The sequence below is a fragment of the Ambystoma mexicanum genome, chromosome 13, assembly GCF_040938575.1.
Source record: "Ambystoma mexicanum isolate Mex_15411 chromosome 13, UKY_AmexF1_1, whole genome shotgun sequence".
Taxonomy (NCBI): domain Eukaryota; kingdom Metazoa; phylum Chordata; class Amphibia; order Caudata; family Ambystomatidae; genus Ambystoma; species Ambystoma mexicanum.
The window spans coordinates 84,077,430-84,092,022 of NC_090938.1; the positions used below are offsets into that span (position 1 = coordinate 84,077,430).

At 50.0% G+C, this 14,593-nt stretch overlaps 1 protein-coding gene across 1 annotated transcript in view; it reads right to left on the reverse strand.

Moving 5' to 3' along the window:
* Positions 1 to 14,593, reverse strand: part of ST7L (suppression of tumorigenicity 7 like) — a 427,879-nt gene that overhangs the window by 198,930 nt on the left and 214,356 nt on the right. Inside the window, exon 11 of the mRNA XM_069633325.1 lies at positions 7,736 to 7,838. Within this exon, the coding sequence (XP_069489426.1) occupies positions 7,736 to 7,838 (103 nt within the window). The remainder of the gene's footprint in view (positions 1 to 7,735; positions 7,839 to 14,593) is intronic.

Below are 14,593 nucleotides of genomic sequence, written 5' to 3' on the forward strand. Positions count from 1 at the left end.
AAAAAGATAAAGAGCTGTTCACACTAAGCATGAGGGTGAAGGATTTAGAAAAAGAAGTTATGAGTTCGGCAGATGCTGAGAAAAGAAAAGCTTTTTAAAAATGAAATATGATTTGAAAATAAATCCTAAGTAAAAAGGCTGAATGTGCTCTTTACAGGGTACAATGTAATTATTACGAGGGTGGAGAGAAGTGTGGCCGATTACTAGCCCATGGTTTGTGTGTGCGATTGGAAGAAAAAACGATTAGAGTGATTGAAAGATAGGGAGGTTGTGCATCATATAATCCCCAGGAAATTAATGATGTCTTTAGGGACTACTATGAAAAGCTATACAAAGAGAAACAAATCCCCAATTCTACACAGATAGACAAGTATCTGCTGAATCAGTCGCTAGAACGTTTATCTGTGGAGGAAAATTTGCAATTTGAAAGAGGGATAACCTTGGATGAGATAAGAAAAGCGGTGTTTGGATTGAATGTAGGGAAGTGTCGGCACCGGATGGTTTGCCTGCTGAGTTTTACAGAGAAATGCCCATAGAAGTTTTGAGTTTGCTTAAAGACACATTTTGGCATTGTAGGAACAAAGGCAGACTAGCTCCCACATTTAGACATGCACCGATCTCAATCTTGAAGCCTGGAAAATCCCCTCTAAATCCAGGCAGCTAAAGACAGATCAGTTTGATTAATTCAGATTGCAAAAACCTTTCAATGATCCTGGCATATCGCATAGAGGGAACAAGTTAGTTACCTGTAACTGTTGTTCTCCAGCATGGGTCTGGCATGGATTCAAATGCTCATGAATATTCCCCGTCAGGCTGGGAATCCTCGGTAAAGAAAAAATCAGTATCAGTTTCGTTTCTGATCTGATCTGTCTTTCGTAGTAGTAACCAATCACTGATCTCTGCGTCATACTGACCACAGCCAATCACTGCCCTCTACCTAAGCCCTGCCTCTGGCAGCCATCTTCAGATTTGGTAGCACGTGAAGTGGCAGTATGACCAAGTGAAGAGCCGCAGAGGGGTAGGCGGGAGGGTTCGCATGTGAATCCATGCCAGACCCATGCTGGAGAACAACAGTTACAGGTAAGTAACTTGTTCCTTCTCCAGCATGGGGTCTGGCATGGATTCACATGCTCATGAATAAAGAATACATAGCAGTACACACATGCACAACCACGGGAGGTGGCAAAGGCTCAACATCAAGCCTTACATCAAACTCAACATTAAGCAATTCTTACCTCCTCACCAGGCTCACCTTAGGCGAACAGGTTGCGCAGCACTGCTTGGCCGACCCTGGACTCCTCCCTGGAATCCCGATCGACGCAGTAGAATTTTGTGAAGGTGTGCGTCGACCTCTTTCGTAGCAGCCCTGCAGATGTCCAGCAAGGGCACACCAGATAGGAACGCCGTGGTAGCTGCGATCGCTCTGGTGGAATGGGCTCTCGGACGGCCAGGCAGCGGTCGGTTTGCCAACCGATGACAGTACATGATACAGCCGGGGAGCCATCTGGAAATGGAAAAGTTGTGACGTCTTCCGAAAACACTTCCTGCGGTCCACGTAAAACTTCAGCGCTCTAGCCACATCCAGCGAGTGCAAAGTCCTTTCGGCCGGCGACGAAGGCGACGGGAAGAAAACAGGCAACACCAAGGGTTCGTTGAGGTGGAAGTCCGACAGCACCTTGGGCATGAAGGAGGGGTGCGTCCTGAGCACTACCCTCGTGTCGTGAAAAGTCAAGTACGGGGGCTTGCAGGAAAGGGCCTGGATCTCTCCCACTCTTCATGCGGAGGTGATGGCCACAAGAAACACTGTTTTCCACGACAAGAACTTCATTGGAGCCGAGTGCAGAGGCTCGAACGGAGGTCCCATGAGCTTGATCAGCACCACGTTGAGTTCCCACGCCGGGGCCGGAGCCTTCACCGGCGGGAACGATCTGAACAGTCCCTTCATGAATTCTTTCACCAGACGATGAGACCAAAAAGACGTCCGCCCCGTGGTTCTGGTGTATCGGGAGATCGCAGCAAGATGAATCCGTAGAGGGTTAACCTTCTGTGCGTGGCACCAGACAGAGAACCTCTTCCATTTGTGTCCATAGCATTTAAGAGTTGAGGACGCCCTGGCCTTTGCAAGAACCTCTCTGCAGTCGGCCGGTATGTCGTATCCTCCAAACTCTAACGCTGCAGGAGCCAGGCCTGCAAGTTCAGCGACTTCGGGTCGTGATGGAGGATGGCGCCTCCTTCCCTGGAGAGAAGATCCGCGTCCACTGGCAGCTTGATTGATGGGGACGCTGACAAGTCCAGAAGGTCCGGGAACCATATCTGCCTCGGCCACGCAGGTGCGACGAGGATCATCCTGCACCGTGACCTCTTGAGCTGGTTGATGAGCCGGATCAGCAATGGCAATGGAGGGAACGCGTATAGAAACAGGCCCTCCCAGGGGAACGAGAAAGCATCGCCCATGCTCCTCGGCTGGGGAAACCTGCTGGCGAACCTCCGGCACTTGGAGTTCGTCGCCGTCGCAAACAGATCGATCTGGGGTGTGCCCCACCGTCGGAAGAGGCGGTCCACTAGATCCTGTCGTAGTTCCCACTCGTGGCACGAGCGCAGCTCTCTGCTGAGCGAGTCGGCAATGGTGTTTTTTATCCCTGCCAGATGAAACGGCACCAGAAACATCCCTTGGGCAACGGCCCAATGCCACAGATCCTGCGCCTCCTTGGACAGGGCTGGGGATCTGGTACCGCCCTGCTTCCTGATGTAGAACATGGTGGTGGTGTTGTCGGTGAAGATCCTCACCACCTTGCGCTTGAGGGACGGAAGAAAGGACCCGAGGGCCCAAAACACTGCACGGAGCTCCAGGATGTTGATATGGAGGGACTTCTCCGTCGGAAGCCAAGGGCCTCTCGCGTGCAGATTTTCGGTGTGCGCTCCCCACCCTTCCAGGGAGGCATCCGTGGTCACTGTCTCCTGGTGGTCGGGGGTCTGGAAGTCCATGCCCGCCGTCAGATGCACGCGGGTGCCCCACCACCGGATCGCTCGTCGGAAACTCTCGTCGAGTGTGATCCTCTCCTCGAAGCTGTCCGTCGTCTGGATCCAGCGCGCGTCCAGGAACTCCTGCAACGGGCGCATCCGGAGCCTGCACAGGCGGATGAGATAAATGCAAGAAGACATCATTCCGAGGAGGGACTTGATGGATCTCACCCTGGCCGCGTCCGCAACTAGCATCCGCTGCACCTTGCCCAAGATGGCCTCGTCCTTTCCTCCAACGGAGAGGCCAGAAGCGACACTGTCGAGCTTCGCTCCCAGAAACAGTGCGTCTTGCGCGGGCACCAGGTGGGACTTGCCGTAGTTTAAGGAGAATCCCAGGTCCGTGAGCAGTTGGACGGTCCTTTCCGTGTGCTCCACGGCGAGCTCCTTCGTCTTTGCTCGGATGAGGCAGTCGTCCAGGTAGGGGTAGACGTGGATCCCCTATCGGCGCAGCTGCGCCGCCACCGGTGCGAGGCACTTGGTGAACACCCTGGGTGCCGACCTAAATCCGAAGGGAAGGGCTCTGAACTGGTAGTGACGCCCTTGGACCACGAACCTGAGAAACTTTCGGTGTCCCTTTAGGATGGGAATATGGAAGTAGGCATCTTCCAAATCCAACGACGACAGGAAATCGCCCTCCTCCAGTTGACCCAGGACGTGTTGGAGGGTGACCATCCGGAACTTCTGTGCCTTGATGAATTTGTTCAGTCGTCGTAGGTCCAGGATGGGACGCCATCCTCCAGTCTTCTTCTTCACGAGGAAGTATCTTGAGTAAACTCCGGAGCCCCAAAGCCTCTTTGGGACGAGCTTGATGGCGCCCTTCTTGAGCATCGCCTTTACCTCCAAGAGAAGTTGAGGGACGTGATGTTCTTTCCTGGCCACAGGGGGGACGCGCGGGCACCTCTTTAGAAACTCGAGCGCGTGACCCTGAGCTAGGGCATCCAGCACCCAACGGTCGGTGGAGATGGACTCCCACACGCTGACGAAGCTCGCCTGCCGGCCTCCCACCGGGGTGCTTCGGTGGGGGCCCGACCCCGCGGCCGGTTCAGTCCTGCTTCGACGAGGCTTTGCCGCCTTGTCCTCCCTGGCGACGACGAACGGGCCGCTTGACGGTAGGTGGAAAATCCGCCGCTGGAACCTTTGGAGGCACCCCGTTTGCCTCCGCTGCTCCGAAAGGGCGGCCGCCGTGGCTGGCGAACCCCAAGAGCTTGAAGGGAATCGTCCACTGTCTTCCCAAACAGGTTGTTTCCGTCGAAAGGCATGTCCAAGACTCTGGTCTGCACGTCCTGACGGAAGTCAGTAGCCTTGAGCCATCCACGCCGCCTAAGGCCCACGCCGTTGCCCAACTGGCGAAATCCAGTGTCAGCGATGTCCGTCGCAATCGTGATGGCGTGGTCCGACGCCACCTCTCCTTCCTGCAAGATCTCGAGGGCTTCCGCCCTCTTATCGTCTGGTAGGAAGTCCAGCAGGGGGGCCAGTTTGTACCACAACTCCCTGTCGTAGCGGGCTACGATAGCCAAGGCGTTGGCCTCTGCGTCCCATCGTGTCTAATTTCTTTCCCTCGCCGTCTGGCGGGGAGGTTGACGTAGAGGCCGCACCCCCCCCGCTTTCTTCCTGGCCGCCGCGGAGACGACCGAGTCCGGGGTCGGCTGTGCCCGAAGGCACAAGGGGGCCGCGTCTGGGACCCGGTACTTCTTCTCGTACCGATCCCTTCTAGCCGGCGTCGTGGATGGGTTCTTGAGGACGACGAGGCCCTCATCCCAAATGTCGTCTAGTAGAGGTACAGCGAGGACCGTCTTCCTCTTGGTCTTGCGCCGTTGATAAAGGAAGCCTTCCTTCTTCTCTTCCGGGCAGAGCTGGAAAAGCTCGGATGCCCTGGCGATCATGGAGTGAAACGATCCAATCTCGTCGGGCGGGGAAGCCCGGGTGGGAGGTGACGACGGGAGATCCTCGTCGTAAACCTCGTCGTCTGTACCCGTCGCGGCCGTGTCAGTCCCCGTATCATCCCCACGTGCCGTGGACGGGGAGGAGGGTTGAACAGGGCGCGATGGCTGAAAAGGAGGAGGAGGATGAATCCTTCTTCTCTTAGGGAGAGGGCTCCCAGAAGGGCCTAGCTCCTGGTCCCCTGTCGGGAGCGGTTCCTCCGTTGGTGGTAACGGCAGTCTCGTCCTTATCTCCGAGCATAAGGACTGTATAGCCAACAAAATGGCCGCCAAGTTGTCTTGCAGCACTGGTTGAGGGAGATCCGACGGGCGATCAGGAGCCCCGTCGGCATCCTCGACGCCCTCGTCTTCCACGTCGGGGTCCCTCCCGACAGGATGGCCTTCTTCCACACCAGAGCCGTGGCCTAAGACTTCGATCAGCTCCTCCTCAGAGATTGAGGCCGAGTCCACGACGACCTCCTGCCCCCCTTCTTCTCCGTCGGAGGTTTCACGGGGGTCCTGTCGATGGGCATGAAAGAGGACTCCCTCCGCGGTGGCAGGGAGATTCTGGGCCCCGGGGTCGCCACCACTGGTGTAGCCTCCACAGGCTGAGCCAGGGCCGCCGCGACTGTCTCGATAGAGGCCTTGGCCGGATGGATCAAGGCTTTCACCACCTTAGGTGCGCTCACCGCCTTCTCCTTGGGGGAGGGTCACCACCTCGCTCCCCCTCCGATGGGGCCTTAGGCCACGACCGGGGTCTCTCCAGGAGCTTTGCCGGGTGCTCAGCCTTCCTCTTACCCGAGCCAGAGCGTTGGCTCGTGGTTGATGGCACCGGGGAGGATGCGCCCTGCCTGGCGCCCGTAGAGCCCGACCGTTAGGCGCTCCCGGTGCCAGCGGACTCGCGGTGCTTGGCCTTCTGTTGGACCCCCGTCGCCGGGGCGCCCTCAAAGGTCTTAGAAGACCACTCGGACTTCTTCTTCTTCTTCTTCTTCTCGCCTGACGGGCTCTTTCCTTCCAGCCAGTTGGCGAGACGTTGATGGCGGTCCTTCATGGTCCGCTCCGACATATTGCCGCAAAACGCACAGTCCTTCTCCACGTGCGTCTTGTCCTCATGTAGGCAGTAAAGGCAAAGGGAGTGTTCGTCCTCCTTGAAGACATTCTGAAGCTGGCATCCAGGGCAGACCCTGAACAGCTTTCCGGGCGTCGAGCTTCCCTTCTCCTGGGCCATGTCCGAGATGGGCCTGAGAAACTTCTGGAGTCCTCCAAAAGCGTGGCTAGACGAAATCTTCACCCTTGAGGGGCGTAGACGAATCCGACACGGGTCCCCGTTGATCGGATGAAGAAACGGTGGAGCTTGAGGCTCTTTTGACTGAAAAAAGAGATTTTTCTGAGAAAAAAACGTGAAAAATAGCACTAACGCGCGAGAGCAATAGCACGAGGATCCCAACACTTGAACGTGCGGTAAAAATCTGAAGATGGCTGCCAGAGGCGGGGCTTAGGTAGAGGGCAGTCATTGGCTGTGGTCAGTATGACGCAGAGATCAGTGATTGGTTACTACTACGAAAGACAGATCAGAAACGAAACTGATACTGATTTTTTCTTTACCGAGGATTCCCAGCCTGACGACAGGGAATATTCATGAGCATGTGAATCCATGCCAGACCCCATGCTGGAGAAAATAGATTATCAAAGGTAATTCACCCAAATCAGGCTGGGTTTATAAAAGGAAGAATCTCAGCTACAAACATGAGGAAACCCTTACTGACAATATCAGAATCACAAAATCCAAGGCATGGAATTGCTGGCCCTGCCTTTAGATGCTGAAAAGGCCTTTGATCGAGGGGAATTTCTGTTAAAGACAATGGAAAGAATTATTGTTTGTCCCGAATTCATGAGTTGGGTAAAATTGCTCTACACGAGCCCGTCGGCAGAGGTGACAACTAATGGTATTTTTTTTAAATATTTGATTGTTTATCTGTATAGCGCTTATACACAAAGCGCTTCAAGGAGGGAGGGAACATGGGAGGAAAACAGTTACATTCTTAAAAGTCCTTGAAGCAATTAGAATGTGAAAAATAATCATACCAAGTCTGGCGACATTTCAGATAGTGCAGGTCCAAGGAACAAATAGGGAGAAAGGGGGAGGGAGGAAGGAGACAAACCAGCAGTAACATTACTATGCCAGATGACAATTGTTGTAGTGCATAAATAACAAGCGGAGGGGGAGAAGGAGGAGGGGGGGTGGAGAGATGGAGGAGGAGAGGGACAAACAAGCGACTATCATAATAGGTCAGATGACGATTAAGAATAGTCAAGAGAAGGGTGTGGGAGGATACGCCAAGTCGGGAGGGGCTGACAAGCTGCTATCAGAAGTCAAGAGAAACAGGATAGGATAGGTGCTAATGGACCAACAGAAAAGGGAGGGAGGTGAGGGAAAAATTTCTGCAAAGACGTTGGAGGGGAGGGTAGGTGGCTGCGAACAGACAGGAGGCTACGATTACTATGCCCGACGATATCATTCAAATTTGAACTACATCATGGAATAAGACATGGTTGCCCATTGTCACCCTCTATAGCACCCTGTTGAGTGCAAAAGGATCTGACCCACCAAGTATCAATGCTTTTTCCAGTTCCAGATTAACTTTGCGATCGTCTGTAGCTACCAATATTGAATTTTGTATGTTAGGGCTCACTCCGCTACTGAAGGCGTTTATTGTCTTCAAATAACTAAAACACGTTATACCATTTATAACAAAGGTTTAGTCAACAAAACTCGCAAAAAGCAGCTTTCTCACTTTTGGAACATGAGGATTAAACTCCACAGCTCTGTGAATTGCTTCCACTGCATTCATTTCTGCTGTGCTGAGTCCCCTTCTAGAAGCAGTTTCTGGAGAGAATCTAGGGATGAAAATAAAAAGCATTACAACTCTGCAGACGAGCCTTTTGACATTTACATCTAAGCCTCAGAAGTGTTTCAAAATCAGGCACCCTGCGAGTGTATAATCCAGACAAATACTTAATGTTTAGATTTATTAATTTATTTGTATCATTGACAGCATTAACTTAATTGCACTAATGCGCAACACGCGAAGGCAGATGTAGATGCGAGTGGCAGTATCTGGCACAGCAGAGATGGCGTGGCACCCACACCAAGGAAAGGGGCAAATTCCCTGATGGGGAACGGTTCTGTGCACTGATGCATTTAAAACCATGAGAGAGTGGCTCCAAAGCCAGCATTGGCCTGAAAACATGCCCTAGAGGTTGGAGCAGGAGTAATTGATCAAGGCTTTCATGGGCAGGTGAAGATACCCATCAACCTAGGATGGCAGACGTTTGTTCTGACACTGGGGCAAGCAATGACCCAGGTGATTTGAGAGAAGATTCCAATTCAGACTATTAAATTAGTAGAAATGTTGAATGCGACAGATGATTTGGGGTTTTGGCGAGATGACGGAAGCACAGGAGAAGGTGAATGCTTCATCCAGCCTCCCCATCCAGGTGTCTGTGGAGTTTGCAACAGCCTACAGAATAGATCCCCCTCTTGAACCAGGCCCAGAAATCCTTGGTGTTGACAGGCGAGTGTGAAACCTTGACGGTACACCATCGACAAAGGAGGGTTTGTTGTATCGGATCCAGGAGGTGATGGTATTAAAGGCATGGTCTAGTAAAAAATGTTATTTAAAAAATAGATAGGCAACATAAAAAAAAAAATACTAGCATTCTCTTTTTTAAAACTTCCTATGTAAAATTTTGAGCTAGTCAAGCTCAAAATTCGCAAAAGCAAGCACATGTGCGCATCCATTTTGTGAAATGGATGCCCTCCTGTGCTGGTTTTTGCTTTTGCGGCACTAATGAAGGAAAAGCCAGCGAGTTGTAGTAAACAAAAGCTACCGCTGGGTGGCTTTCCCTTCATTAGTGCTGTACGCGGAGGACGGGGACCGGAGACCTGAATGTTGGGCAGCTGGGCTTTAAAAACATTCTATAAAACCAGATTCTACTTGCCTGGGGTATACGCGGAGGCGAAAAAGTTCTGTGCATGCTGTCCCATCAGTTGGGCATTTTGGGGGAAGAGTGGGAAGGCTAAAATAGTCAAGAAACCAGTGACCATCCTCTAATCTAAAACACCAGACAGTATATGGACGGCTGGTGAGAGCACATGTGGAGAAAACCAAGAACAGCCTATAATAAGAAAGTCCAACTGTGTACATTTCAAGTGGGATATGAAGTAATGGTCCGCTTGCCAACCAAACAAAACAAATACTGGCTAGGTGGCATAGACTCTGCAAGGTCAAGAAAATGATTTCCCCACTAACAAACAAGGTAGACCAGGCCAACTGAAGACACATGTGGCAGCTGTACCACATCAACAAGCTCAGGGACTGGTAGACAAATAGCAACCCCAAACACCTAGTATTATATGCCAACAACATCCGCCAGACAGGAGTATGTCACCAACCAGGCTCAGCATCAGAGAGCACCAGGAATTGGCAAGGTGGCTATCAAGGTATGCAAACGTCTTTTCCCTGAAAGCCAGGGCGAGTACAGGGGGTTGTCCATATGTACCTCACACCACCAGAAAGAATCATCCACCTGAAACGGTGCAGGCTGCTGGAAGCAAATTACATGTGAAGAGCTGAAGAAAATGCTCAACCTGTGGGTAAAAGACAAATCACACAGTATATGGGTATTCCCATTAGTAAATGTACCAAAGCCCAAATCAAAGCTGGAAAGCAGGAGATGCTGCATCGATTGCCAACATTTGAACGAGATCTTGAAATGACAAGCATACTGTGATGAATCCTTGGACATCGTCCCTTCACCCTTGGGGGGATGGCGGGGGGCCTTCTGATGGGGCCAGGCGGTGCAGCCACTGTCAAATAATCCCCCCCGGGGGTGTGTTCAGTGGGAGGATCACATGGGAGGGAAAACTCTTATGGGACGACACACTAGGGAGAATGCAGTATTTATACACCCCATCACAACCTAGCTCACCGTCATACCCCATAGAAGATCCTCTATCCCCCTACACTTCCATGTACCTGTGTAAGGGTAGACACTTCCACCTCCTTAACAAGTACTGAGACGAGGAAGAGGAGGGACTACCCATGTGAATCCTGCAGAAAAAATGAGACGGTAAACAACATCAGTACCTCAGTGAATCATGGCTTTGAGGATACTGCGACAAGGAAGATGTGCATAGGAATGCTCCAAAGAACCAGCATGAGCAGTCAGTCAATATGGCCAATTTATCACTGTGGGTTCTTTAAAAGGAAAGTACAGACTAGCTTTGTCAAACCGCCCTCCCTGATGGAACCAGAGTTCAAGGACGCAGGAAAAGGAGAACGGACCGTGACATATTGAGAAGAGAAAGTGAGTCAAGAGATGGTCCGGTGTGAAATGGATACGAAGGAGAAGCTGAGGAAGAAACTATGAACAAACTGGGAGGTCGTAGAGTGTGATAAGCAAAAGTCCTGCCGCCAGGAGAAAAGCTGCCCCTGCGGGACCGCCGCAGACCGAAGGCAGCAGACCACTGTGAGGAAACCACACAGCTGACAGCCGGCATCCGAAGAGCCCAGTCAACCCTCCAGACCAGAGAAAAAGGTACGCGTGCAGAAGGAGATGCAGAGGGCCCAAGCCAGTGGGATAAAAGAGGGCAAACACAGAAAGGCTCCACACATAGATTGCAGAGGCATCAAGAGGGAACATCACAGGTCACAGTACCTGGCAGAAGAGTACACCAAGTAGACTACCCAAAGCACAAGAAAATGCAAGTCTGGGATTAGCACCCATAACACAGTACCAAAGCCTCAAGAGTACTCAATCATCTTAGCACCTGACAGGAGAGCGTACTAGGTGGAACAAGCCCAGAAGTAGTAGTTTTTCATTTCAATATCTGGCTGTGAGGCCACCCATGTAAACAATCAACAAAGAAAGTGAAGAAGCAAGAGAAGACAAATGCTTCTTCAGGACAGTTGTGCAAGAGCATAATAAACTTGGGCAAGGGAGTCACCCCCACTACTTGTTGCAAACAGTGAAAGAAAGCCAGGGAAACAGAAACCCTTTCTCTGGCAAACAGTGCAAAGAACTGACAAGAGGGCAGCATCCTTCTGGATCTCCTAGTGACCTTATCCTTAGTTGAATATAAGTGCTAGGAACAGAAGTAGGTTTGACACAGTGATGGACTTTTATGATTTGTTGGACATTCTGACAACCCTTAATTTGTTAGTGGAGGCAGGGAAACCCCCCTTAGAAACAGGGATCGCTAGGCTTTTCCTTTTCTTTCCATGATGACTAAAGTCTATAGCCCAAAGCAAGCCACCTTTGTGCCGATCCATTACTTCTGGACGCTTACACTACCCAATGCCTCAGATCTATGAGTTGGCACATTTCCACATTGGACCTTAACAAAGGGATACTGGCAGGTGCCACTTGATGATGCCAAGCCAAATAAGGCTTTTTTCACACCAGATCGGCTATCTATATAGAATTCACAGTGCTACCTTTTGAACTTCACAGTGCCCCACGTCACTTTCCAGCTCTTGATGGATCAGGTCATGGGTCCCTTGCCAGGAGTTTGCAGGAGCTGGTTTAGACAATACTGTCTGCACACAGCACAGGAAGGTCAACGTAACTGCAAATCCCATCAAGCGACATCTGTCCCAATCTACCGTAAATTTCAAGTGGGAAATGGGAAGGTCAATGCATAAGCCGTCCAACTGGTAAATCAACCAGTCATGAAGGACATTTGAGCCTTTTTGGGTCTGGTGGGATATTATCAGCAGTACCCTGTATCTATGACAAAGCCAGCCCTTTCCTTTACAGATTCATACACAGAAAGCCTTTGATCCCCTGAAGGATGCCCTAAGCAAGAGTCCTGTCCTCACATTTTGAAAGAGTTTAACTTGCAAGCCGATATCTTCACTATCGAATTAGGAGCAGTATTATCCCAAGTTGAGAACGAGGACAAGAAACCGATCATTTACATGAGCCTGAAGTGACAACCTAGAGAGATTAATTATCCGATAGATGAACTTGAGACTCTGGCGATCAAGTAGACCATGGGCAGCCTCCAGTAATATTTACCCAGAGGGAAATTCATGCTAATCACACACCACATCACGGTTAGTCTAGATGGCTAGGAATAAAGACACAGCTACCTTCCCCCTCCTAATCCCCCGCTCCAGGTCTTAAGGTGGTTATTGGCCTTCCAGCAGGTACCAAACATGGCAGAACACAAGTCAGTTTCAAAACAGCCAACATGGATTGTCTATCACGCTATCCCAAGTGTGAGGGGTCAGAAATGACAGGTGGACACAATTTTGTAATATTTTCAATATTAGACATTTTTATTGAAATAAAAATAGTTTGGGTTAAGGCCAATCTGTCCAAATCCTAACAAGAGTGTGCCTACCTATGAAACCAAAATTAAAGCAAGCTGACCTTGTGCCCTAAAGATATCTGGCCCTAAAATATACAATGAAAAGGTGTAAGGTAAAAGTCTCATTTCCAGCTAACAAAAATGTGCACACATCCAAAAGTGTAAATCCAACAAAACACTGCTTCTGTCCAGGGGTTTATTCCCTTCCCCAGAACTATTTCAGCAAAGCTGTTAAAAAGGTTTTGCTCCAACAATGTTCTATAAAAGTCAATGAAAAGTTCGCTTTCACAAAATACTTTCCTCAGATTGATAACACAAATGTCTTTTCTATCGAACACTTTTCTCTGGATGGCAAAGTAAATGTCTTTTCAACTTCAAAAAATCTTTGAAAGGAAAAAAGGGTTTCTTTCACACTGTTCAAAACTATGACTTCCTGGTATACTCTCCTGCCAGGAATTAGACTTTCTGGTTCATACAAACTCCCTGGTCTACTCTCCTGCCAGGTGTCTCTTCCAAAAAGGGTTAACTGTGTGTTACACTTTTCCCCCCAGATCTTTGCTACAATGTTTACTTTGCTTTTAAAGTATGACACAATTGTACCTCATCACCATTTACATCGTTCTGACTCCAGGTATCACTTTTTCCAACTTCCCCCTTATTGGTATGCCACATATGGGGGTTTGCTCAGGTTCTGTCTGTCAATTTTCTTCTTAATGTCTTTTGGCGTATGGCAATGCTTGTTACAAGTTTCCCTAACTGACATCTCATGTAAGGAGAATTGTACCCTTTTTTGACCCCGTTCTTAAATTCTACATGGTCAGGATTCAAAATCCCTCACCAAATATTTGTTAACTTGATAGCACGTACAAGGGTCCCCAACTCCACTTGGTGGACTCACCAGTTTCCTGTGCAGCGAAGAGTTTTCATCGGAAAGGCTTTCCCAGCTGAGCAGTGTGTCTCTCGGTTCCTGCTTAAGCTTTTCCTTCCTTCGCCGATGGAACCAGTGTCACTCCACATGACCCCATCTCCTCCGGTCCTGTGGTAAGTGACTTATCGTGTCTAGCGACCCCTCCACGGCTCCCGCTATAGCTTCACCCGAGTTCCTCTTCTCTGGTCCACGACTCTCCTCTGTGACCGAGACTCTGCCTATGGATTTGTTTCCCGCTCTGCAGCTCTCCTCTCCTTCACCTTCGTTTCTGCTTTACAGGATATTTCCAGGTTTAAGTGTCCCGTGCAGCTGATTAAGATTTTGAAAACTAGACAGCACATTGCACTTAACATCACTTCATTCCATATCATAAATGCCAATAAAAACATTTTAAAATAAATCTCCTGTTCTTCATCTCAGTACTGGAGGCTTTCTGGAACCTGAAGTCGCAAGGATTTTTAGACTGCTGGAAGATCCATTGTTGGACACATTTGGAACCACGTTAATTATTAGGTATTACATGTGTTTTGGAGGGGTCATCTATTTCTGAAGAGAACAAAGAGTTCTGTTTTGAAAGTTTAACAAAAGGGTTTTTCCAAGGTTTTATCATTAAGGGTTTCTGAATAATGGCAACATGCCACCAGTGACTCTTGAATTAGGGTTTCTTCACTATAAAGGGAAGAATACTGTTTCTCTCCTGTGGGAGTCACCATCTTCCACTGAAAGCCATCTCCTCCCATGTGATCCACCCCCCAGGATACCGCCCCCAGGGTCAGGATCAAGAACAAGTAGCGGCTGCCTGCCACTAGCCACATGGGAGGAGACGTTAGGCTGGGGATCAGTGATGACTCCACAGGATTCATCACACAAGCCACACACCAGAGGTAGAGAAATCAGAAGACAAAGACGAAAGGGTGGGAGTGTGTGACAAAGGAAATGATCTGCCATTGTCACTACAAGGGAGATGGTGGCAGCAGAGGGTCACAATTTCTGTCCCCCCCTCCTTTTTCAGTCATCCCTCTTATTTGGTCACACCACTCTTCTCTCAGCAGGGTCCCTTTGGACATCTCACCGAACCTCCAAAAAGCCCTGCCATCCTCAAACATCCGTCCGATGAAACGAGGGTCAGCTGCTGCCTTCAGTTCCACCTTTATCGCTCCTTGCCTCAGACACCCACACTGCGCTCAACAACTTCCACTTGTCCATCACCACCACTCTTGACATTCTTGCCCCAGTCATGAGGATCTGCCTGAAACTCGCCTCTAATCGCAAGACCCGGTACGATCCAAACTTGGAGCCTTGAAACAAATGTACAAAGCGGTGGAACGGAAGTGGCAAACTTCAAGT